The following is a 27,930-nucleotide window of genomic DNA, read 5'->3' as shown; positions in this document are numbered from 1 at the left end:
AACTCGAGGCCACAAGGTGGGGAAAGGAAACTGTCTCGAACAGAGGCTCTCTCTGGCTGGGAGTTCCGCCGGGTCCAGAATGGCTGGTTCATTCTGTCAGGGACCCGGGTGTCTTAGGACCCATATGCAGAACTCAACATTAAAGTAGACTCAGGAAACCAAGGTGGACAGTTTAACAACATCTTTACTGAAATAATAATAATGTAAACATAGGTACACCACACAGGGCGAAAACATTACAAGGTGAAACCACAGGGACCTGGAAACTAGGTGCACTACATAATGAGCCAGCACAGAGCAAAGTCACAGACAGTCTTAAAGGACAATCACCATGTAATCCCTGTGTAGAGATTCAGGTTCACAGCAGCAACAGCATTCAGTCAGAATGAAACACAGGACAGGAGTAAAGGTCCTTACACACCGGGGGCGATTTTTTCATGCGAATAATAGCCTACGTTTTCTTTTTAAAAACGTATAAAGTCAATGCAAGTTTCCACATCAAATATGTTTTTTTTGCGTAGCGAAAAAGCGGCTTTTATTTATTCGGACCGCAGTCGAATTGTGCGTATATTTGCATAAACGCCGGTGTCGGTGTGTAATGACCTTTAGGCTACAGCAGTGTGATCTAGTAGTGTGAGAGTGACGGCTCTAGCATCTCCCATTGTAAGAATGGAATGAGGAAATGCTCTGTCTGTCTCAATGAGATCAATCCGTGTACCTTTCGGTCAGTTGATTTTCAAAATAAAATCCAAAAGTGAAAAAGGAAAAAAGACTTGTTTTTTCAATATCTGTATTTTCAAACCAAGTCAAAAAATGGATAATGGCTCATTTTACCAATTTCTAACTTGTGGCTCTGAATCAAAGGTTGAGAAAATGGAAAAAGCCCTTTTGGAGTGTCTATTTATCATTTTCTCCTTCAGTTGATTTTCAAAATAAAATCCAGAAATGGAAAAAGGAAAAATGGCTTGTTTTTTCATTATTTGTATTTTAAAAACAAGTCAAAAAATAGAAAAATGACACGTTTTGTCAATATTTGTTTCTAAAACCAAGTCAAGAAATGGATAATGAAACATTGGAAAAATGACTTGTTTTTTCAATTTATCATTTTTCTATTTGTCTATTACTGATGTAAATCCGCGACGACACTATCGGCTGGTGAACCGGAACCGGAAGCTGCCGATGTTTTTAGCCTTCTGTGTGGCTAACAGGTTAGCACTGTACTATGGCTGCAGCCAAGACTAGTGGGAGCTGGAGGAGGAGACAATAAATAAATAGTGTGGATATATAAATCATTATTGAACATCTTTGGCAGCAGATTGGATTGCGATACAACTGTAGAAGACGGACGGACAGACGGAAGACATGGTTTTGTGCGATCCTTATGAAAATACGATATGAGAAATTATAGCTCACAGTCAGACCTACGCATTTACACTTATTTAGTACAGTTTGATGTGCACTGAGGAGATGTTGTGCCAATCACAACATGTCAAGGAGAGGACACGTATCTGATGATCATTTATACGTTGCTGTCAGCAGGGCAATACGAGGTTGGTTGTTTTGTTTATTTTTCTATTATAATCAAATATAAATGTACAGTATTAGCCATGGTTCACAGTCATGTTTCAGAGCTAGTACAGTATGTAATCCCTGCTTACATGTACCACAACAGGTTGAGGTATACTAGGCCTTATGGCATGGGTCCTCAAAGTTATTACAGGGAGTTTTTATTGAATTACATTAACCACTTGAACCCTAGCATCCCTATTCTGGGGAAAATATACTGTAAGATAGCCCTTGAAATATCCCAAGAAATGGCAATAAGCCAAATATAATATTGAGGCAACACGTGAGCTTGTAGTCCATGACAGTGGTTCTCAACCTTTTCAGGCCGAGACCCCCCAAAATAATCATATTTGAACTGGGGACCCCCCACCCTAACCAGCACTTGAGATTACATTTAGTTTGACTAAATATTGTGAAAATAGCAGGTCTACAAGCTCACAACGCCACGCTTGTAGATCGGCTATTTTTTTTATTAAAATATTAATAACCTCCTATTTCTGTGCAGAGGGGAGTCCTGACAACCAGACAGCCTGCATATATACCATGTTCAGACACCAGTAGCAGATACAGGGAGGACAGGGGTGACAGGTATGTACTGTAAGGTTTCTTTTATTGTTTTTTATTATTGTATCTCATATCACATCTTTTTATTTAATTTCCACCCTGCCACACAAATGGACCCGTACTGGTCCATTTGGTTCCATTTGTATGCTAGTTGAGTTATAACGCAATAAAGATCAATTCTTCTTGCGTTGACCATCTTATGAGACAAAAGTCGCAGTAGGTTCGTTGTGTCAATATTGTTAGTCTGGTTATTACAATGAATACAGCAACCTCACCTTAAAATGTAATTGTTTCTATATGCACATGTCGTTTTTGCATACAGGGACCTCTGAGCACCATTCAACATTCAAAAATCTTAGAAAAATTATTTGTGCACCGACTAGATAATTTTATTGAGAAACATAACCTCTTGTGTGAACAGCAGTACGGCTTCAGAGAAAATCGGTCCACCTCAATGGCAGTGTTGAATCTTACAGAGCAGATTTCCACTGCCATTGACAACAAGGAATTCACAGCAGGGGTGTTTATTGACCTTAAGAAAGCTTTTGACACAATTGACCATGAACTATTACTTATGAAATTAGAACATTATGGTATTAGAGGGGTTGCACATTCATGGTTAAAAAGCTACCTTGTAGATAGACACCAATATGTACAAATCAATAATGATAAATCTAATATGCAGAAAGTAAAATGCGGAGTTCCACAAGGATCCGTTTTGGGTCCCAAACTCTTCATTTTATTTATTAATGATATTTGTAATGTGTCTAACCTTCTGAATTATGTTCTGTTCGCGGATGACACAAATTTATTCTGCCAGGGGAAAAATCTGGAAGAGCTTCTGAAGACGATGGAAAGGGAACTAAACATACTAAAAACCTGGTTTGATATAAACAAGTTATCCTTGAATGTAAGTAAAACAAAACTTATGATATTTGGAAACAAAAAAATCGAAAATGAAGTCACATTGAGGATTAATGATATTACTATAGAAAGAGTTTATGAATATAAATTTCTTGGTGTGTTAATTGATCATAAACTAAGTTGGAAATCTCATATAAAGCATGTCAAAAGGAAAATGTCAAAAACCATTGCTATATTATATAGATCAAAAGAAATGTTAAACCAAAACTCATTATACTTACTGTATTGTTCCCTTATAGTTCCTTACATGACATACTGTGTGGAGGTATGGGGAAATACTTACAAAACCAACGTTAAACCAATTTTTATCCTACAGAAAAGAGTTATACGAATAATTAAGAGGACAGAGTACCGTGAGCCTACCAACGCCTTATTCATAAATCTACACACGTTAAAATTTTGGGATATGGTTATTCTCCAAACCTTGTTAATTATGTTCAAAGCTTACAATAACTTACTTCCAGACTGTCTTCAGAGGCTGTTCGAGACCAAAAACACCCCTTATGAACTCAGAAACACTGGTATGTTTGAAACAACATGGGCAAGAACCAATACTAAACAACACTGTGTATCAGTAAAAGGAGTAAGTTTGTGGAGCTGTTGCGATAATGAATTGAGGAGGTGTAGATCGATCTTTGTCTTTAAAAAAATGTTTAAAACAAATATTATAAATAAGTATAAAGAGCTATTGTGATCATGTATTATTTTGATTGTTATATAATGATACTGTATAATAATGGAAATAAAACAGAGAATAAAACAAAAAAAGATACAAAAATAAATACAAAAAAGAAAGTAAAAATAACAAATCATGTATTCACATGTATAACCATATTTGTGAACATGCATTGTATTATGAAGCCAAAATCTTTGTCCTGTTTTTCTCGGTATTCTTTTTTTCTTCTCCTTCTAATTTAACTTTTGTGAGAATTACATTGTTTTTCTTTGATTGTCATGGATGTATTTTATGTTGAAAGGGTAGGCAATATAAGCTATGTAGCTTCAGCCTATACCTTTTTTTGGTCACAACTATGTCATGTATTATTGCTGCTGTTGTTTTAAGAAAATAGAGCATACTGTTTGCATAGTGTACAAATGACCAAAAATAAAAACTTGCAAAGTGAAGTGAAGTGAACATCCCTGACCCACTGTTGATCATCTCAACTGGTTGTCTGAAGGAGAACAGCTGTACATCCGATCACACTGCAGCCGCTACATTGTTGTGAACTGAAGTTGGACTCGTTTCTGCTCACACCAGAGACTACCTCCTGTCGTACCTCTGCCGCCCTGTCTCTCCTCAAGGCCAAAGGCACCCACACCTGACTGACATGGTTCCATGGCTGTATGATCAGGGTGTGATTGCAGGAAGGAGAGAAGTAGAGTACAGTTGCAGCTTAGCACTTCCCTTTGCCTTGGTTCGTTCTGGTTCTTGTCAGATCGTTCATGTACCTGATAGTACACGGAAAGAAGCTTTTTTGCAGTCTGTTGTTAGTAGCTTTGAGACTGCGTAGGCGTTTTCCATGCGGCAACATCTCGAACAGTCTGTGGTTGGGATGGCTTCGATCTTTGATGAGTCCTCGTGCTTTGCTGACACAGCGTTCGTCGTACAGGGCTTGGATGGGGGAGAGATCACATCTGCTGATGTGTTCGGCTGTACGCACAACCCTCTGCATTGCCTTGCGGTTGAGCTCGGTGTAGCTGCCGTACCAGGCAGTGAAGCAGCCAGTCAGGATGTTCTCTGTTGTGCCTCTGTAGAAAGCTCTTAGGACTTTTTGACCCATGCCAGCTTTCTTCAGTTTCCTGAGAAAGGAGAGGCGTTGTTGTGCTTTCTTCACCACTCGCTCTGTCTGTACTGCCCAGGTGAGATCTTCAGTGATGTGCACCCCCAGGAATTTGAACTCTCTGACTCTCTCCACTGCAGCACCCCCGATCTGGATGGGAGAGTGATCTCTGGGAGGTCTTCTGTAGTCGAAGATTATCTGTCAAAATGTCAAAATCACTCAAACTACATCAGTAATAATTTGTTTGTGAAAGACAGACATAACTAATAATTGTTATGTAGTTAGTCATTAGTAATCATTAGTAATGACATGAGCAAAAAAGTATTGGTTACATCCATTCCATGCTGCACCTTATTGTATTTATACGCCATTAATAATAAAATGTTGCTGTATTATACTTTGAACTGTAATGTCTCATATTTATTTGCTCAATTTGATCAAATTGATGGTCAACTATTTCAAAGTTAAAGGGCCATTTCACCCCTGGAAGAAGTTTTCGGTCTTTTAATGAAGTTTAGGAGTCAAGAAACAAGATCCTGGGTTTTTTTTGTGAATAATCTGTGTTTTTAGATATCTAGTAATCTTCGCAAACGTCGTGACGTTATTTGCATCATGAGAGATAGGTCTCATTCCTTTCCGCACTACATGTCTCGGCGTGTCTCAGTCAGACCAGCTCAAAAGACAGCCCCAATGGTGTGTCCGTAACACTTTGTTTAACCTTCTTTCCCCACTCGGCCACTCCCATTAGCTGTGGCCAGCGGGCAACCCCCCTTGCAGAGCGTGGCATTACTTTACCTGAGTTATCTTCTGATAGTTGTACTTGAATGTTGACATGAAATAATAATCCTGTGTAGTGTTTCATAAGCGCAAGCTTGAAAAAAAAATACAGCGTGGAGTAGCAGCGCTGGTAAACAAACACCGTCACGAAAGGCTAGGATCATAATACCAAGGATGTGACAGTGATGTCAATACTATGCGACACGGAAGTGAAACTGCATGAAGATACTAAGGATGTGTCAGTGATATGACATCACTAACGAATCCTTGGACATATATGTAACTAGATGAACGTCTGCGAGGACAGCCAGTGTTGCCAGATATTGTGAGAGAAATAAGCAGCCAGGTCTATGAAAACAAGCCCAAAAGAAAAATAACTATGCCAAGAGCACTTTACCTAGACATGGGATATTATATATTTGAAAATTGCTGATCTACAAGCTCACAACGCTTCGCAACCCATTGTGAGCTTGTAGATCTGCTATTTACAAAAAAATCTTGAGGGGGAAAAAGTCCAAAATGTGGATTTTTTTTTTTTTTTTTGCAAAATATTTTTATTTGCTTTTCAAAATGTGGAATATTTTTGACACATATTTGTTAGGGGCTCCCTGCCACAAATTATAATTTCAGATGGGGGTCTGTGGAAAAATACATGAACATGTTTGAGAACCACTGGTTTAAACAGCAATCAAAACATTTGGAAACAAGCCCAAATATCAACTACATTTTAGAAAGAAGCCGCTTATAATAAGCAGACATGGCAACACTGGCATGCTGTTTGGATGTTATTGTTGGAGATCACACCCACATGCGACCTCCCCTGCCACAAGGAGGTGCAGTGCACCAAAGCATTATGGTCATTGTAGTAATGCAGCAGTCCAGTCAAACCCTAGTCAAACACACAGATTTCATAATTTTTCTGGCCATAGGTTGCAAATTTTAAATTGCGCTACTGTTATCTACTACAAATACTATTACCATTGAGTGATTGCAGTTTCTTCCAGGGTGAAATGCTCCTTTAATGAACTGTGTTCTGACCTGAAAGGTTACCATGATGGAAACCGGTAGGCAGCGGTTCCGGTAGGAGACACAACGGAGACTCGTTGTGTCTCCTACCGGAACCGCTGCCGGTCATCAAATTATTGTCTTAGGAATGAGACAAAAAACTAAAAAAAATATCCATGAATTCAAGTTTCCATGGGGTGACTAATCCATTGAAACAAAGTTTTTTTTGGGTGAAGTGTCCCTTTAAGTGCTTGTAAATAAGCTATGGTCTGCAAATAACGAAGTAGGCCTATTTAGGGTTTTAAGTGGGTGTACAGCTGGCCAAGCAGTGGCCCCATCACCCCATGTATTGTGAATCAGAATTTATTCTCATACCACTTTGAAAGCTCAGCTTTAAAGCGCTCAACAACAACATAAATACCTGAGTGTATAAAATATCATTTAAAATGCATAATGCAGTGCAGCGCTAATAATAAATATACTCTATCATGAGGGGTCAGTGCATGTTTGCATTAATACAATGATGGCTCTGGGGAAGAAGCTTTGTCCCTCTTAGTCTGTGAGCCAGGGCCCCAAATATGGGGTCATCATCAGTCCACTCATTCACAAGCTCAGCACAGTGTCATGCTCATGACAGCATCTTTATGGCAGTCTGCTCCCCAAACTGGTGAGTAGAGGCAAGTGTTCCAGAATCCATCATGGTGCCAACAGATGAGGTCTGATACACTAAGGACTAACCACTGAAGTTGTCTGTCATCCCCCCATATGCTGCAACCACATACATTTCCAGTGCTGATCCCTACATTAGTTTTGCAATGCAGCTGAGAAATGACTGCATAATAACATGCATCCCACCAGGATGCACAATTACATTGTACAGCTGTACTGGCTGGTTCCAGCATACCTGCAAGGTTACAATAAACAGCTCCATATCAATGGTGAGGTGAATACTGTACATGTCATTCCGTGACCATATCTGCTGCATGCTTGGACACCTACTTGGATGAGAAGGTGCAAGAGCGACCTTGACCTGACCTTTAGCACATACGGTAGGCCTAAGACTGACCAGCAATTGAAAATATAACATCAGAAACAGATTGTTGAGCCTTTTGATTTGATTTGATTTGATTTGATTTGATTAAGGATCCCCATTAGCTGGTGCCATAGCAAACAGCTAGTCTTCCTGGGGTCCACACAAAAAAACATACAAAAACAATTAGTACAGGTGCAAATACAAAATTATCAATTGTCAGTACTCAACACACAATACATAATGAAACTAACAAATACGATAGCTGAAATTACATGTGAGCAAAGAAACAGAAAAAAATAAACAAAAATACTTTACAGTGTAAGTTAATTTACTGTAAATGCAGCAGAGGTTTCGAGGCAGGTTATTCCAAAGAGTTCATGATCTATAAATAAAAGATCTCCTTAAAGCGTTGGTTTTTGGACCAGGTAATTCAAGCTGCCCATTACTGGCCATTACTGGAACCTCTAGTGTAATGATCATGCATGCACAGTATTACTATAAACGACCTGATTATGTATACAAAAATGAGTTTGACTGCTCATGACTGACTTGAACAGTATAAGTGTATTAAAAGACAACCTATTCTCAACTGTAAGACCTCAGTGCGCAGCCCAGGACCAATCGTGCTTCCCTGTTCTGGACAACCTGGAGCTTCCCGAGATCAACACTGGCAGCAGATGACCACATCGTAGAGCAATAGTCAAGATGACATATAACTAAACTTTGATCTAAGTGACATAAAAGGGGGCGGGCAAAAAAAAAAAATTTCCTGGAAATACCAATTGCTCTTCCCATTTTCAAAACAATATCATTAATATGGTGAGACCAAGACAGAGTGCAATCCAGCATCACTCCAAGGAGTTTAGTACTTTCAACTTGTTGAACTGCCAAATTACACAAGTTTAAATGAAGCTTTGGGCTTGTAGATAACCTGTGCCTTAATCCCAGCACAATACATTTAGTCTTGGAGATGTTAAGGACAAGACTATTATATACTACCCAGTCATGCACAACTTTAAGTTCTCTGCTCAAAACTTCATTAAGTACATTGCATGACGGTGCAGTGTAACACAAAGTCGAATCATCCGCATGAAGAACTATTGTGGCACATTTGGTAGCCCAAGATAGGTCTTTAGTAAATACTGAGATGACCAAAGGTCCTAGGCAACTTCCTTGCGGAACGCCACACTCTAGACCTCTGCTACTGGACAGGCTGCCATTAGATACACCTACTGTGATCTGGAGGACAGATAACTTAGTATCCACTTTAAAGCAGAAGATTTAAAACCATAACATTTAAGTTTCTCAACCAGTACAGAATGGTCCAGCATATCAAATGCAGCACTAAAATCTAACAGCAGAGCTCCCACCAGAATAGAGTTATCTATAGCTCTAAGCCAGTCATCAATCATCTGTATCAAAGCAGTAGATTGATTAATTGATTGAATATTTTATTAGGCAGAAATTTATTACAGCATGAGTACAGTTAAAACACTTTGACTAAAACGTCCGTCCAAAAAAGTCCTTGCGGTTTTGCTTCCCTTGAGGTCTCATAGAAGTAGAGTGACCAGCTCTAGGCATGTTGAGAATCTGTTGCAAGCTTGTTTGATACAAAATAAGCTTGAATTTGTGAATGCACCAACCTTTCCATGATTTTGCTCAAAAACAAAATACTTATAGGTCTAGAATTCCCCTCATTAAAAGCAGCTTTGGTATAATTAGGTAAAGGAATAACCGTAGCCTCCTTCCACATCTTTGGACATAAGCCCCCATCCAAACATTTATTAATAATATGACAGATAGGACATAGGAGATGCTATGATACCAGCAGTCATTCTCAGCACTTTACTATCCAGGTTATCTAGGCCTGCTAACTTATTATCAGATAGAGAGCGAAGTAACCGCTCCACCTCACTGATTTCAACCTGATGAAATTCAAATTCACAAATTGTCTCTTTCATTATAATATGCTTAATACAGTAAGTTGCTTTAATGTTGTCTGAAATATTCATAGCCTGCCATAGTTTAGATACTTTACCCACATAATAATCATTAAAATGATTTGCAATATCACCTGGTTTAGTGAGAACAAGTCCATTTGATTCTACTAAGGGACACACAGCCATTATTAATCATTGTATTCATGTAAACATGCACTGACCGCTCATGATAAGAGTATATTTATTATTAGCACTGCATTATGCATTTTAAATGATATTGTATACACTCAGGTATTTATGTTGTTGTTGAGCGCTTTAAAGCTGAGCTTTCAAAGTGGTATGAGAATAAATTCTGATTCACAATACATGGGGTGATGGGGCCACTGCTTGGCCAGCTGTACACCCACTTAAAACCCTAAATAGGCCTACTTCGTTATTTGCAGACCATAGCTTATTTACAAGCACTTAACACTTCAGAATGCAATGTGCTGTGAGCTTGTAGATTGTCTATTTGCCACATAAAAGGGACACTAGGGTCTGGATCGCATGCTCCCTATGGACCATCTGACAGCACTGGGGTCTCCTCCATCCTGGAAGATCCAAGCCTTCACCCTCCTTGCTCACCTGTTGTGAATAAATCATACTCATTGAATCTGGTTTGTTACAAATGCCAGAAATGTTGTTATGCTACAGGATATTACATTTTAAAAAAAGATTTGGGTTTCCATACAAAAATACATACATAGTATAATGTCTCGTCTCCCTTTTGTAATATAACACAGTATGTATATGTGCATTGTGTAAATGGTGTTTTCAAACTACGTTTCCATCATGGTAACCTTTCAGGTCAGAACACAGTTCATTAACTTTGAAGTAGATGACCATCAATTTGATCAAATTGAGCAAATACATGAGACATTACAGTTCAAAGTATAATACAGCAACATTTTATTATTAATGGTGTATAAATACAATAAGGTGCAGTATGGAATGGATGTACTCCACTACAATTATTTGAAAACTTTAGTTACTAGTTACTTTTCAGAAATAAATTATGATATTATGAAACATACATTAACCACTTTAAACCTATTTTAAACCTAGGCTATTTGAAAATAGCAGATCTACAAGCTCACAACGCTTCGCATCGCGACGCGTTGTGAGCTTGTAGATCGGCTATTTTCAAATATTTAGTACTTTTACTTTTGGTACTTTAAGTACATTTTGATGCCAATACTTTTGTACTTTTACTCAAGTAAATTTTGAATTCTGGACTTTTACTTGTAACGAAGTATTCCTATAAATGCAGTATTGATGCTTTTACTTAAGTAAAACATTTGAGTACTTTTTCCACCACTGCCCATCACACATTAAAGTCCAGTCCCACCATTGGAATGTTTAAATCCAACCTAAAAACTCACCTCTTCTCTATTTCTCTTAGCTCAGTCTGAGGGCAACTAACTCATTGTCTGTTTTGACCACTGAATGTAATTAATGTTTGTGTTTAGATTATTGTATTGCTTTCACCTATGATGTTATTTTGAATGGAAAGCGCTTTGGGTCAACTTCTGTTGTTTTTAATACATGCAAATAAAGGTGACTGGACTTTACTTCACAGGATAAATCAGTCATCTCCACAAACATTCAGGAGAGCAGATCCAAAGATTTGATATTTAACTCGTGTACAGGAAGTGTTATGTTCACATAGCAGTTGTAAGAATGCCATTGAATGTGTTGTGAATTAACGCAGTGACAGTGAAAGGGAGAGAAAGATAATTACTTTCCCTGTTACAATTGTTAGAGGAGAGGAGAGGAGAGGAGAGGAGATTGTTTGGGGGGAGGAGAGGAGGGGAGGGGAGGAGAGGGTAGGAGAGGAGATTAGAGGAGAGGAGGGTAGTGGGGGAGAGGAGGAGACAATATGAGACAAGAGGAGATTGTCTGTAATGACATTTACACAGCTGAAACACTGCAAAGTCTTCTTCTCCTCCATGTGGGGCCGTCTGGGTAGTGGTGACTTCATCACGTAGGAGGCAGGAGTGCAGCCCCTCTACAGCTCTTTTTTGACCCCTGAAAACCCAACGCAAAGAGAGAAAACACATTTTAGTTCACTCTAACGTCGTGTCTCAGATGTCAGAATTTAAAATCCTTGTATTTCACATTGTTAAAATAGATACAGTACTCACAGAAGCCATCTGTCCGCTGTGGGCAAACCTGTGGATGGCGTAAGCACACAGGAGAACAGGAATCACCACAGACCTTCAAAACATCTATATTCACAGTACTTCACTGTGTTGCCAGTGTGGGTAACTTACAGGAGAACAGATGGAGGCTGTCGGGTCACACAGGCTGAGGTGGAAGACCTGAGTAACTACTTCTACCGGCAACATGTCTACTCTCCACCACAGGTAAGAGAAACGAGCTCGGCGGGAAGAGCCGTTCTCCAGCATTGTCAAATCAGGGATGGCAGGACACCTGGAGAAAAGAAGGCCCAACCTCATTATTTCATCCTTCAGTCTTTCACTCTTACTTAAAGGTAGGGTAAGTGATTTGCGTTGGTTAAAATAATTGTTAAATAGCTCTATATTCTGATAGTACTCATTGCTATAGAGTGTTTGTTCAGTATTAGGAGTCTCCTTGTCTCTCCACCTCTTTATTAAACAGAAAATGCATTTTCGTTTCAGTTTCAGTTTCATTTCCAATTTTATCCAACCAGGACAGAGAACTCAATCAGGATACAGATTAAACAAGTGAAATTGGAAGTGATGACACTAAGAAATGAGCATGCAAAATTGGAACTGGAACACTATACAAATTAAGCTTAAAATGGGTACTTTCTCCTGATTGGCTGAGATTTTGACACCTACCGAAAAATGTATTTTCTGTTTATTGAAGAGCTGGAGAGACAGGGAGACATCTGTTACTGAAGAAACACTCTATAGCAATGATTACTATCAGAATATAGTATTTTAACCTTTTAACAAAATACTTTTTGTTTTAACCAAAAAATATCACTTACCCTACCTTTAACACTGTGTGATGGCATAAAGTCCACCTACCACACAGACATACTTTCGGTCAAATTGACCTTTTTTTCCTGCGATTTCATTGACCGCTGTCTCTGAGACAAAATGATTTCGGTCAATGAAATCACAGGCTCCACACATTCTCTGTCAGCGACGGGGCCAGACCTGAAAAGACTGCTGGACTGATCATGAAACCTTCCTTTGGGAACATAGATGTTTGGGAAGCACATGCGTATAGGGCACACAATTGACAGGTGCGTTGCGATTGGTGTGGGGTAATTAATCACACCACCTGCCAATTGTGCAGCCCATACATTTGTGCTTCCCAAAGGAAGTCTTGATATGTTCAGTCCTGCACTCATTCCGGGCCCCACGCCCGGAGAGAATGTTGTCCGTGTGAAGCTCGTAAAATATCTCTACTTTTCCACGAGCTTGCAAGCTCGTGGAAAAGTAGAGATATTTTACTAAACTAAATTTCTGCCTGAACTTTCAAATGGATATGAAAATAATTTGACTTGAAATGTAGCGGAGTTAAAGGTAGGGTAAGTGATATTTTTTGGTTTAAACAAAAAGTATTTTTTTTTAAGGTTAAAATACTATATTCTGATAGTAATCATTGCTATAGAGTGTTTGTTCAGTAACAGGAGTCTCCCCGTCTCTCCAGCTCTTTAATAAACAGAAAATACATTTTTCGGTAGGTGTCAAAATCTCAGCCAATCAGGAGAAAGTACCCATTTTTAAGCTTAATTTGTATAGTTTTCAGTTCTAATTTTGCATGCTCATTTCTTAGTGTCATCACTTCCAATTTCACTTGTTTAATCTGTATCCTGATTGAGTTCTCTGTCCTGGTTGGATAAAATTGGAAATGAAACTACAAAAAAAAAAAAAAAAACTACAAAATACATTTTCTGTTTTATAAAGAGCTGGAGAGACATGGAGACTTTTTATATGGACAGGACACTCTATAGTAACGAGCACTATCAGAACATAGACCCATTTTGCAATTATTTGAATAATTGCAAATCACTTACACTACCTTTAAAGTTATGTGCTGGCAAAAAAACAAAACAAACAAAAACAAAAAACTCAACTAAAAAATGTGCTAATTATATCCAAGTAAATGGGTAACCGGAACGCTCGCCCCAAAACACGCTCGCCCCCATTTTTTCCGCGGACCGCTCGCCCCCAGCGGTGATTGTGTTTTGGGGCGAGCGTTTTGGTATATTCAAATGTACTTAGTTTACTGTCCAGCACTGCTAAAGCAATCATCTCTTTCAATTATTGTGGACAGACTGGACACACACAACACAAGCCATCTGCTCTGCAGACATAGACCTACTTGTCTCGAATGAAGTAGAAAACTGCGTCCGTGGGGTCGTGGGAGCCGTTGGGGTGAGCTCCCCAGCAGTCGATCACCACGAGCACGTACCCAGCTGGAATCACTTCCTCTGCATTCAATTGGACTTGGACGTACAAGACAGAGCCATATGGGGCCGCCATTGGGTCAATAGGTTCAGTGAAGCCAGGGTCTCGGAAGTAGGTCACCTTGGTACGTGGTGGATGTGTAATGTAGACTTCATTCCCAAAAATATACAAGATATATTTGGAAAATAAATTAGTAATATAATAATGATGATAATAATAATAATAATAATAATAATAATAATAATAGTAATTATTATGATCATTATTATGGCACTTGACTACATTTTACCAAAATGTGTAATTACTGTATTTATTAAAATAGGCTACTGCATCACACAGCAACACAACAGACAGTGTGGTGTCATATGTTTAGATAGCGTGACTTGCCCACAGGGTGGAGCTGTTGGCCAGCCAATAACACAAGACACCATGTATAATGGTGTTGTTCACCAAATGCAATATTTATTTTCACATATGCTGTATTCTTTGTACAGTAAGGTAGTCATGCTGTTCAGAAACTGTACTGTTCAGAACTCTGCACTGAACAGATATGTGGTATCATGAAAAATATTAGAGAAAAGTAAGGTTGTCTAATATGAACTATGCCAGCATTTAAAGTTTGATGCAAGTCTTATGGTCACTGAATAAACAAACAGATGTTCATATGAGGACATGAGAGACAGTTTACCTGTGCTGTTGTTACGATCAACAGTTGGTATGAACGCCATGAAGAGAACAGCTGAAACAAGTACCATGGGCTGCATCCTCACTAACCTGTTGAAAATGTAAAAGTATAAAAAATAAAGTGTTTAGTCTGACTGCAGTATTGTAACACAGAAACACACAGAACCCAACATCACAGGTTCATTGCAAATGTAACAGATTGCATTTTCAAGATGTTATAGCACACAAATGACCACTTCAAACTTTGAAGGCCAGAAAATTCTCTTACCTGGCTTGCAATCTTCAAGTTGAGGTTCTTTCCTCTGCTTAAAACATTAAGGCCAGATACTGCAGGATTTCCGCAAGTTCTGAGATTTTATAAGACTGTGTTTCAGTGAGGAATGGGAGGTGTGGTGAGAGTGTGAGAGCATGTGAGAGGGTGAACGTCATCTCCTACACCTTGCAAGCATGTAGCCTACTGTAGCCTTTTGCCGGGCAGGGCTGGCACAGGAATTTCACCATCAAGGCCATATTGCCACCGTGGGCCGCGTTTGGCCTCATGCCCTTCAAAAACGGATCTGTACTGATGAACTTTGTCACAGGGACACATTAAGACTCAAGCAGGCCCCTCGTTCCAGGGGTCTTCAACGTTTTTCAGGCCAAGGACCCCTTTGCTGAGAGTGAGATGAAGCAGGGACCGCCCCCCCACTCACCACATATTGCATAACATTGTGTTGCAGATTAAGCTTTTTCATAGATTTCATAGATGGCTTCATAGACTTAATTTGACAGCACTATCATCAGTGTTGTGTAAATTCATGTTTTTTGTTTTTGTTTATTTCAGACATTTAACCATTTAAATCGCCATTACTTTAGTAAACATGACCTTTGGCTCTGTACTTGGTTTGGCTCCGTTTTCCCTCTACACCAAACCTCTGTCGAAAATAGTTGATCTACAAGCTCACAACACACACACACACACTCTAAAAACGAACTCAGGGTTAGTTTAACTCTAATAAGATGTACAAATGGAAACCCCCCCACCCGCCTTCTCTCTCTCTCATTGGCCAAAACTTCACCGCCAAAAAATTGTCATTTACATTCTGAGGATTACCGCAAAGGTAAAAATTTAATTATAACATTTGTACGCTCTCAGATTTTACGCACGGAGTACGGACACACTGTTCTTACTTTCCCCAAACGTGGTTTCCTGGGGTAATGTAGGTGTAGCGAAACATCATGCCCCCTCCAACCAGCGGGCTAGACCTGGGCCCTGCGGGTGGCAAGTGCTCTGAAGGGGGGCAAGGAGGTATGTACTGTTAGTTTAAAACAGTCATTCTCAACCCTTTTTCATTCCCAGGACCCCCCAGTTTGATGTACACTAGGCCACGGACCCCCAATTCTATCTCTGGGACCCCAATCTATACTGTAAAATCCTCTGTGTTGATTTAACTCTGCGAGTGTGTACACATTGGTTCCATTTGTACACTCTGAGAGAGGGTTCATTTGGTTCCTAACCATCAATCAACCCCCTCAAGGATCCTTGGGGGGTCCCCGGACGAACAAGTGCCTTAAAAGAACAGCTAGAACATAGAAGGTGAAAAGTGCAGTGTTGTGGTTTCACCCTGTGACTCTTTCTAGACAGATGGCATACACAAACTGCCCCCCCCCCCTCATACCTGAATGTTGCAAATAGCATGTTCAGCAAAAGGAGACATACTCCCTAATTTCAAATAGAGATAACCATTGTTCATTGTCCGTGAACTGGACTCAGCAATTTTTTGCACACTGTATGTGAACTGCCAAACACAAGTACAGCACATCGAGGATAACTTTATGTAAATTGTGATTTACGTTGTTTGAATACGTAGTGTATATATATATATATATATATATATATATATATATATATATATATATATATATATCTCCAACAACAGTATATGTTAAGTTCCCTCGAGACATAGCTTACTTGTTATGTACTAAAAAGCCAGTAGTGTCTATTGTAGGTTTCCTGATGAGGTCGTGCTGACTCGTGCTGAAAGAAGACACGGTTTTCAGTGACATAATCTTTATTGAGCTTCAGAGATGCAGGGCTGTTGTCTTTAGTCTAAAATCACACTTTTACCTGTTCATTTTATTTTTCTCAAATTTCTCAAACATTTCGTTTCATTTCGTTGTATTTTACAAACTGGAGTAGAAACCTATTGTAGATAGATGCAGACATAGAGACAGCCTGAGGAGGCATGAATATCTTGGACTCACACACAGGAACAGAAGCATCATCTGAACTTGTCCGCTCTGTCAGATGGATATTTATCATGTTGTCTTCAATTCCTTTAGTTTTTTTTCTCCTACATACAAAGGTCAGAAAAGGATTATATCAATGACATGGACAATATCTGCCTGGCGTCATCTCACACACTGGTCCAATACGTTCACCAGGGAGGGCCTGTATGTCAGAGCCTCGTTACAAGACCAGCGGTTCTCAAAGAGGGGTCCAGGGACTTTGAGGGGGTTCCAAATGGACCCTAGCAGGTCTGTACCTCTGAGAGTGTACAGATGGAACCAAATGTTGGTTCCATTTGTACTCTCACAGAGTTATGGGGGGTGGGGGTCCTTGATTTCCTTTAAAAAGCATTAATATAGATGTATAACACAACTCTCTCTCTCTCTCTCTCTTTTACAATTAAATGACAGTTTCTTTACAAAACACCAGACCATACATTCTCCAGGACTGTTGAAATGTGTAGCTGGATGGAGATCCGTTGTGATTGCTGTGACTAGAGGCTAAACTCCTAAAATCCTCTCTTTCTCTTTGGAGACAAATAAGAGGACCCTAGAGAGGGCTGTTGTTTTGCATATACCTGCAGCAACGAGTCATTTTGGGTGACACCCCCCGCCCCTCCCACCCCCACCCATTGTGTTTCTTGGTGGGTGTAGTAGGCTACCCCATAGTTTAGAAGCAAAGGGATTTTAACATCGCTTCTCAAGAAAAACTGCAACAACTGGGTCAGGTGCTTCCCTGTTTGAGCAGCATTGCCATGGATGAATGTACACAGAGAAAACAGCTTGTGGATCGCTTATTTTAGCAATTTCTTCCCAAAACAGGGATGCCAGTTGAAGTTGAAGCTCTATTATGTCATTGTTTTAGTGAATTAAATGTTATGTTGATCAAGCTGTATGGTAGAGTATAATACAATGTAACTTAAACAATGGGGGTGATTGTATCTGGTCTCTCCGCTCTTCTATTGAGACATTTAGATCCTGTGTCTATGTTGGACATGACCTTTGACACGATCCTTTTTCTGGTTTAACACAGGTTTTGTTGACAAGGAAGAGGCCGCACAGCTCTTAGCCACGATGCAGAAAGTTTTAATATGGATGAAATGAAACCAACGTTTCGACCTATACAGTCTTCCTCAGGGTTTAACAGGGAATGGGTGCATACATCACTTATATAGGGACTGGGACAAAGGTGTGCTCTTTACATGGGCGTGTCCTCAATCAACCAATCAATATGGGTGTAGTGGAAAATTACCCAATACTGACCGACACACTGCTATAGTTAGCCCTGAAACATGACTGTCATACCATGACAGTCATGGTGCCGAGTCCCCCTGGTCTAAAATTGTGTTCGATTTTTTCACATTGCCATCTCTCACATAAACATAAACGTTCAGATTTCAAATATAAAGTGCTTACCACCGAGCCACGGATGTTACAAGGCGATGCGGACCGCGATGAGTACCCGTATCTCCCGTATTGTTCAATAAAAAGCATTTTAATCCCATCGCCGGCCATTTTCTTTTTTCTTTTCTTTTTGTTTTGTAATGTATCAGAGTGCAATACACCTCCCAACCATTAGTGTCGCATGGTTGAAAGTATCGGAGACAATTTGGAGAAAATGGCCGGCGATGGGATTAAAATGCTTTTTATTGAACAATACGGGAGATACGGGTACTCATCGCGGTCCGCATCGCCTTGTAACATCCGTGGCTCGGTGGTAAGCACTTTATATTTGAAATCTGAACGTTTATGTTTATGTGAGAGATGGCAATGTGAAAAAATCGAACACAACTTTAGACCAGGGGGACTCGGCACCATGACGCTTTGTGAACCATGGCTATGCTATAGTGTGCCAGTAAACTGGTGCACATATCATTTCATTGTTCATATTTGTATTTAAACAGTGCAGTGACACTATACAAAATATGCATGTTACTGGGAGGCTCTAAGACATATAAAAATGTAGTAACAAAATGGAAACACAAACAACATTTGGAAAAACAAGAACAGAGAAATACACTGCATCAAGAACTCTGTGATACAGGAGGGGACAGTTGCCAGGACTCAATTGGTGAAGAGCTCTTGGACAAGAGACTGCACAGGGAGAAACAGCACCACCTTGTGTCGTCTGTCTGTTTGACACATTTGGGTCAAATGTTTTAGTACAACAAGGATCAATAATATATTAGAAGATTACAAACAGTTAAGGGTGGGAAAAGCCTTTAGGGGAAAAAGTTTTCAAAGAAACAAAGTACAACAATAGTATAATTATATCTATCTGAAGATAAATGCGAAAAAATAACACAGGTGCGAACAAACTCTCTCTCTCCCCCCCTCAGAGCAAGCAGGCAGCACTTGCTCAGGAGACCGGGGTAGAACAGGAAATTTACATAGTGCAGCTTTAACTGAGGTTCAAATGGAGAGACAATAGCTAGATCCTAACATTCAAATGTCGCCCTCTCTCCTCCAGCATGGTGGTGTTACAGAGTAATTGGTGACCTGCCGAAATATGTGACCTTGTGGACTTCACATAATGTACATTCAGGGTCCCCACACATTTTTAGCAATGAATTTCCAAAACTTTTCCAAAACTTTTCCAGAATATTTAGCCCAATTTCCAGGCCTATATAACAATCATTCAGCGCAATAATGTGTCTCTTACTCCTATATACAATGCCCAAAGATAGGCAGTGTAGCAAAAATAAAGCATAGAATATAGAATGGTACAATTCCATTAAAAATTTCGTGCAAAATTAGGGCATAGCTCACTGGAATACAAGACTCATTATGGCATCCGTATGACTTTTTTAAAAAAAATAATATTGCCTTGCATTTGCCCCATTTATGAATTTAAAAGTAATGAAGGATGCAAGGATGTTTTAAATTACACTTTTGTTGTAGGTTTTCCTATGTTTTTCCTATTGTCCTATGTCAGACACAAGGAGGGATGAACATAATTATGTAAAACAAATCAAGAGTGGTAAACTTAAAAGTGCCATTTATTTTAGGAACAGTACAGTATCCGGCTAAGATTTGTGACATAACTTGCAGCCAGCTCTATTCGGGTCCTCTTCTCGCTTTACCCAGTCTTTAAACTTTTCATTTGTAAACCACAAATTATTAAACAAACATTTCCCTGGCATTGTGGATCATACTACTAGTTCAACCGATATATTTTAACTGCTTAAAATCTCGTTTACGCTTCACCGACTATTCACATGTTGCTCGCAATAGTTTGTTGGGACAGCAAACACACAACCTGCACAAGTTGCCAGGTTGGTGTCACGTGACAAACGAACAGCTCTACAAGCCAACTACGCAGCACGTTGTGAGCTTGTAGCTCTGTTCTTTTTATCACGTGACACCAACCTGGCACCCTATGCAGTGCAACCTAACAATTGAGACATACATTAGGCTGCCATCACACAGCCCGTTCGGCGAAAAACGACTTATGTTACATATTTCGTGTAATGTTATACATGTTTATGAAAATGTTTTGTATTAACAAAATCAATAGCCAAAAACAATGCATAGCCAAATATTTTTCCAGGACCCTTGATAAATTCCAGGACCTTTGATCAATTCCAAACCTTTTCCAGTACTGGATTTTTTTAATTTTTATTTCAAAATATTTCCAGGAATTTCATGACCGTGGGGACCCTGCCTTTAAGTACAGTACTTGAGTAAATGCACTTAGTTACTTTCTACCAATGGTTGTGAGCAGGATAGACAGACGCTATCGATACTGTGAATTCAATGCTCAAAGTTCTCAAACGTTTCGAATTCCTTCCAACCAGGACCACCAGTTTGGTAGGCATTAAAGGCCACAGACCCCCATATAACCCTGAGAGTGCACAAATGGAACCAAATGGACCCGTAAGGGTTCCGTTTGTAGACTCTCAGAGTTACAGACCTGTACGGGTCCATTTGGTTCCTAACTTTCAATCGTTTAGCTGGGGATCCCCTGGAACCCACTCAAGGACCCCTCTTTGAGAAACACTGGTTTTAAAGTTTACATTCACAGCTAGATCCCACAACCGTATACTTATATAGGCTATACAGCTACAGTACATTTTCTGTAGCTGCAAAATTACGATCTCACGTAAAAAAAAAAAAAAAAATCACCCACTCTGTTACAGTACACCTGTAATGGTGTGATCACAATAAAATAGATTCTGATATTCAAATGTGTGACGGTTAATGTGTTTATATAAAAGGAGTGGGCAAAATTATTTTGTGCAAGCTTCCTCCAACATAGAGCACATTAAGCCATTCAAACACACACACACACACACACACACACACACGTTTCTCAAGGCCATACTCCTCCTTGAGTTTTCAGTGACATCTGACTCATTCCAAATGAGCAGCTCACCAGCATTCACTGTAATAACTTCTCTTCAACAAGGACTTGATAGTGTATGACTCCCGGGAATTCAAATACTCTGAGCTGGGTGTAGAGGCAATACTGTACATGGCTGTTTTTGATGTATTTTTTTATCCCTGCTCTTGCTCTATCTCTGCTTCTGGTCAGATTGAATTCAATTAAAATCGGGAACATTTTACCCATTTAATTATTGCAACACATGGAATACAGTTCTACTTGGTGCTAATTGCTCCGCTCTCAAGATGTTCCCTACATTTTGCTAAGCAGCATGCTAAGCAAAATCAGGGAATGCTATGTAAAAAAAAACATACTATACCATACATGACATAACATACATGAGCCGGCCCATGGCAAGACATTTAATCAGATGAAGTTGAGTCATACAAACTTGAAATTCAGTTTAACATTAAAGCCATAGAACATTGAATTCAGTTAACTTTAGAGCCGTGCAAACACTGAATTACATTTTACTTTAGAGCCATGCACACATGAATTTCAGTCACTTTTGAGTCATGCAAGATATAAAGTGGAGTCTGGGGTGGTGGAGGAAAGCTTTGCCAGCAGCAGCAGCAGCAGAATGTGGCAGCAATTGAAGAGCAGAGATCCAGTGAGAGAGTCTATTTAAATGGGCCACCTTGTTGAATGAGCTGTGATTGGTGTGTAGACTGACAGCTGATTATAGCTGAGGCATGTATGACTCCAGAATCTATGGACATTTAGGTTTTTATTGAGTTATAGGCCAAAACGTGTGCCACGATGTGACACGTTGTGAGCTTGTAGATCGGCTATTTTCAAACAGCCAAAGCATGCAGTATATGGGGTTGAAGTGGCTAATGTATGTTTTGTAATGATAATCAAAATAAAAAATAATAAAGATACCTCAACATTGTACTTAAGTACAGTACTTTGTTGTTATTATGTGCTTAGTTACTTTCCACCACTGCAAATAAACCCCTTGATTCTCTCCTTTAGTGTTAGGTAAAGTAGAATGAATAGGTGAATGTCATGACTCATGACGTTACTGCTGACATTAAAAAATAATACAATGCCTCTCACCAAGACAACTGCAGCTGTTCTCTTTTCATATTCGCTTATGTAACACACAATTAGTGGAAGAATGAGAGCAGGCTGGCAAACCTGCTGTCTTCAGTGTTTAGAGAGACTGTACTGCACTATGAAAACCACGAGTAATGTACCACTGCTGTCCTACTGTCTGTCTCTCCTACGCTGTCTCCCTCTCAACTTTCCTAATGTCTCTCCTACGCTGTCTCCCTCTCAGCTTTCCTAATGTCTCTCTCCTACACTGTCTCCCTCTCAGCCTTATTACCGTCTCTCCTATGCCGTCTGCCTGTCTCCCTCTAAGCTTTCTGTCTGTCTCTCCTACGCTGTCTGTCTCTCAGCTTTCCTATTGGCTATCTCTCCTACGCTGTCTGCCTCTTAGCTTTCCTAATGTCTCTCCTACGCTGTCTCCCTCTCAGCTTTCCTAATGTCTCTCCTACGCTGTCTCCCTCTCAGCTTTCCTAATGTCTCTCCTACACTGTCTCCCTCTCAGCTTTCCTAATGTCTCTCCTACTCTGTCTCCCTCTCAGCTTTCCTAATGTCTCTCCTACACTGGCTCCCTCTCAGCTTTCCTAATGTCTCTCCTACGCTGTCTCCCTCTCAGCTTTCCTAATGTCTCTCCTACACTGGCTCCCTCTCAGCTTTCCTAATGTCTCTCCTACGCTGTCTCCCTCTCAGCTTTCCTAATGTCTCTCCTACGCTGGCTCCCTCTCAGCTTTCCTAATGTCTCTCCTACGCCGTCTGTCTCTCCTACGCTGTCTCCCTCTCAGCTTTCCTACTCTCTCTCCTACACTGTCTCACTCTCAGCTTTCGTACGGTGTGAGTTAATAAAAAAGATAACAGAGTGGTATATTTACTGTCCACTCTCCAGATAAACATTTCAGTAATGAGTGTCCGCCCTGTCGCAGAGAGCAAGTGTCAGATACAGAGACCACCTCATTATATCCACTATTTTCTAAACATTTAGAAAAATTGTGACAAATTGTGAAAAAAAAAAGTCACTGGCACAATATATTTTCAAATGTTTGAGCGCCACTGCTGATTATACTGCATTATTCAGGGGATTAAATGCACAGATTCCGAGAGAGAGAGAGAGAGAGAGAGAGAGAGAGAGAGAGAGAGAGAGAGAGAGAGAGAGAGAGAGAGAGACAGACAGCGAGAGAAACAGACAGCGAGAGAAAGAGAGAGAGAGAGAGAGAGAGAGAGAGAGAGAGAAACAGAGAGCGATAGAAACAGAGAGCGATAGAAACAGACAGCGAGAGAAAGAGAGAGAGAGAGAGATCCGCCTCTGTGACAGTGGTGCTGAAAGACAGTCTGACAGATTAATTACAAGGAGGCGAGGTAGTTGTACCTGATGAGGTAATGGCAGCTAAATTACCAGGTAGCTTTATTCTTTATAACCGTCTCCTCATCTCCGCTAATAACAAAACTTGGGTGAGTGAGACCCGTTGCATCCCAGATGTCCTTCTGATGGATTTTGATTGGCCGTCAGTGTTTCTATCGTTCATAAAGTCGCTCTGAACGTGATCCACACACTATTGTTGTCATTACAGTTGGGGTGTGGACTCTGCCATCCACTTCAGTTAGAACGATTTTTAAATGACATGTTTATCGTTATCATTATAGTTATCGTGGTTGGTGTGAGCAGCCCCTAACTGAGTAAGAAGACAGAGAGACAGGGACAGGGAGATCAATAGAGGAGAGCGAGAGAGTGAGAAAGAGCTGAGACTAGGTCTAGCAATTTAATTGATAATATCGATAACGATATTTAGAACCAATAACCCACTTAATCTTGGGTCATGGGCTAATCGAATAGCCTAATTGAGTTTTCTTTTTATATTTTTTTCAATTGCTTATGTCAACGAATCGACATGAAACAACTCAAATAGATTTGTATCAATAATTGACTTAGTCCGATTACCCACTTAAGCCAGTATTATACTTCGTTGTACAAAAATGTGCAATTATTACACAATATATACAGTATTTTTTAAATATTTTTTGTAAATCATAATCGAGGCAAACGTTTAAAAAAACAGTGATATTGATTTGAAGTCATATCGCCCAGAGACAGGTATATACTGTACTGTGTAGAGACACAGAAAGACAAGAGAAAAACAAACACACACACACACACACACACACACACACACACACACACACACACACACACACACACACACACACACACACACACACACACACACACACACACACACACACACACACACAACTCCTGCTAACATTAAGCTGCATGTCTGGGATCATCTGAGGTAACACTTCACTATTAGCCCTCAAAGTAGCGTGCCGGCTGATCCCGGGTCAGTGTTAAGGGTTAAGGCCCAGGTGTCAAGAGGTCTGTTAGTGTAAATGACATCAGAGGAAAGGCTGGTAGGAGTTACAACCTGCCTCTATTAGAAGAGCTCACCTGAGGAAACATACACTGTTCCATTGACACAGCTTCCTAAACCTTTCAGCTCCAGACCCACACATCATACATTTAATGTCTTCCCCAGGACCCAAACTTACAAAAAAATACATTATGAATTAACCACTTGTAAAGTAACTAAGAACATGTACTTAACACATTCACTGGCAGGTGTTATTCATTGACGGACATATCCGTGATTTTAAATCCACCCGTTCAACGCCATTCACGGATATGTCCGTGATTTGGGGGGAAAAACGTCCAGAACCCAAGATAACGTGATCCGAAGATTTACTGCTCCATTCACTTCCTGGTTAACTTATTACTTTAAAATCCTGTATCTCGGCTCCTGTGTACTTTTTTACTATGCATTTTTGGCGAAACATGCTATTTTCAACTGGTTATAACAAGAGAACGGGATGTCACTATGACATTTTTTTTTCACGGAAGCACAGCGATTTCCTCTGCGATTAGCAACCATCAGGGGATCGATCATACTGGAGATACATATTCTGTGGTTCTTGAACAATTAGTCAGAATGCTTAAAAATGCTGCCAGAAGCTGCCTGCCATACATTAGAAAGCCCCTGGCAGTGAATGTGTTAAGTACTGTACTTAAGTACTGTTTTGAGGTATTTTTACATTACTGGAGTATTTCCAATTTTCAGTACGTTTACTTCTACTCCACTACATCTCAGAGGCAATTATTGTACTTGTACTCCACTACAATTATTTGAAAACTTTAGTTTCTAGTTACTTTGCAGATTTTGATTGTTATTACGAAACATACATTACCCACTTCAGCCCTATATACATTTCGGCCATTTGAAAACAGCCGATCTACAAGCTCACAATGCGTCGCATCACGACGCATTGTGAGCTTGTTGCCTGTTATTTTCAAAAGATTTGAATACGTTTGAAAACTTGAAATGGGATATTCTGCAAAATGAGTACTTTTACTTTTGGTACTTTAAGTACATTTTGATGCCAATACTTTTGTACTTTTACTCAAGTAGGTTTTGAATTCCGGACTTTTACTTGTAACAGAGTATTTCTCCATTGCAGTATTGATACTTTTACTTAAGTACAAGATTTGAGTACTTTTACCACCACTGCCACTGCCCTATTCATTTATATATTTTTAAACGGCAGATGTACAAGCTATTTTCACCATTTCTATTTTCCCCCCATTAAATCTGAGTTTTGTTTTTGAAAATCTTTTGAAGGAAACATACTTTTTATTTTTACCTACGGCTGATGAAAATGGGTCCGTGAATGGGTGACGACATATTGCTTGGGAAACGGTGTGTTAGTGTGGACATTACATAAGACCCAGAGCTTGTAAAAGTTACACCCTGCTGCCATTAGAAGAGCTCACCTGGGGAACTAACCACTGTTCTATTGACACAGTGGCAACATGAACCCTGACATAGATACTACGAATCCCATGATGCCGCGGGGGACTGAGATTGGGTGGCAGCAGCCCCCCCTCTCCTCCACCAGGAAACAGTGGTATAAAGTAACTAAGTGCATTTGCTCAAGTACTTGGTACTCACTCGCAGTATTAAATTCATTTCCTCATACATTCTTTGTGAATTAACCTGAGAGAACATGAAGCTGCTTTAAAGGGATAGTTCACCCCCAAAATGACAATTTTTCTATCGATTAGTCACTCCATGGAGACTTGAATTCATGGATATTTTTTTGTTTTTGTCGCATTCCTAAGCCAATAATTTGATGACAGGCAGCGGTTCCGGTAGGAGACACAAAGAGTCTCCTTTGTTGTGTCTCCTACTGGAACCGCTGCCTACCGGTCCGCTGGTCATGGTGTGACTAATCGATAGAGAGAAAATTTTTTTTTTTTTGGGTTGAACTATCCCTTTAAGCGTAGCCTACTGGGCCAATGCCCGTTGGGAACGTATGCCCCCTCCGCTTATGCAATACCTGTTGTACACGTGGTCAGAACCTGGTGGTGTACCCATCTGTCTGTCTGTCTGTGTCCCTTTTATGCCCATATGGAGATCTCTGTATCTGTCAGTCAGTCTGTCTGTCTGTCCGTCCATGTCCCTTTTACTCTGACATATGTAGATCTCTGTATCTGTCTGTCTGCATCAAGCCCCCGGGGGGAATGAAATAAGCGGCTAACCCATGGTGGCCGACTCAGGTACTGTCAGCTGGGGCCCACTACATGAACGAGCGAAAAGGGTTTCGACCAATGTTTCGTGACATAGACACATAAATAAAAGGACACTACTGCGCATGTGAAGGGGCATTTAAAGTAATTCAATCGAACGGTTCTCGACATAATGTGACACACACACCCACACACAGAGATTTTGTACACTCATAGATAGGCATGTCCAGAGATCACCCATGAGAATGGTTTTAAAATACAGGAAATAACTCCAGCGGGGAACAAGGCCCAACTGAAGCCTCGCGGTCTCCCCTGAAAAACCAATCCCTAGTTGGGTGATAAGTTACGTGCACTGACGGAACTGTGGTGCCATTTGTGACCACACACACACACACACACACACACACACACACACACACACACACACACACACACACACACACACACACACACACACACACACACACACACACACACACACACACACACACACACACACACACACACACACACACACACACACACACACACACACACACACACACACACACACACACGATGTGAGAGGGGATGTAGGTCACTCTGTGTGAAATGTTTAAATAACACACATCACACAGTGGACAAAACACACACACACACATGTTTGTATTACTATACTTGTGAGGACATGAACATTTTAGGAGGGTGATTTCATGAATGGTGTTTTTTTTTTCGGGGATCAAGGAGGTCACACACATCCACACACCTTTAAAGACTGCCACAATAAAGTTACTGATGGGAGCAGTGGTGTAAAGTAACTAAGTACATTTACTCAAGTAATGTACTTAACACATTGAGTGGCAGAGGTTTTTAAAACAGGGTACAGCCAGTGCTTTTTAACGTTTATTGGCGATCTGCCAATACGAGCTGCGAGCTGCCAATACAAGCTCACAA

The 27,930-nt window shown here is 40.1% G+C and overlaps 1 protein-coding gene and 1 long non-coding RNA gene across 2 annotated transcripts in view; one reads left to right on the top strand and one right to left on the bottom strand.

Annotated features, from left to right (window-relative positions):
* Positions 1-1,135: 1,135 nt before the first annotated feature.
* Positions 1,136-5,191, top strand: LOC308104741. The gene is made up of 3 exons (XR_013934847.1): positions 1,136-1,550; positions 2,072-2,154; positions 2,453-5,191. It is a non-coding gene; the product is annotated as an uncharacterized lncRNA (long non-coding RNA).
* Positions 5,192-18,848: 13,657 nt separating this feature from the next.
* LOC308105038 (uncharacterized protein) overlaps positions 18,849-27,930 on the bottom strand; it is a gene marked incomplete at its 5' end in the record, with an annotated part of 51,889 nt that continues 42,807 nt past the window's right edge. The window contains one exon of the mRNA XM_080455673.1: positions 18,849-19,122. Coding sequence (XP_080311799.1) covers positions 19,015-19,122 — 108 coding nt within the window. The 3' untranslated portion in view covers positions 18,849-19,014. The remainder of the gene's footprint in view (positions 19,123-27,930) is intronic.

This window comes from Gymnoscopelus braueri (assembly GCF_963280865.1).
Source record: "Gymnoscopelus braueri genome assembly, chromosome: 17".
Lineage (NCBI taxonomy): Eukaryota > Metazoa > Chordata > Actinopteri > Myctophiformes > Myctophidae > Gymnoscopelus > Gymnoscopelus braueri.
This window is presented reverse-complemented; position numbering and strand designations above follow the sequence as displayed.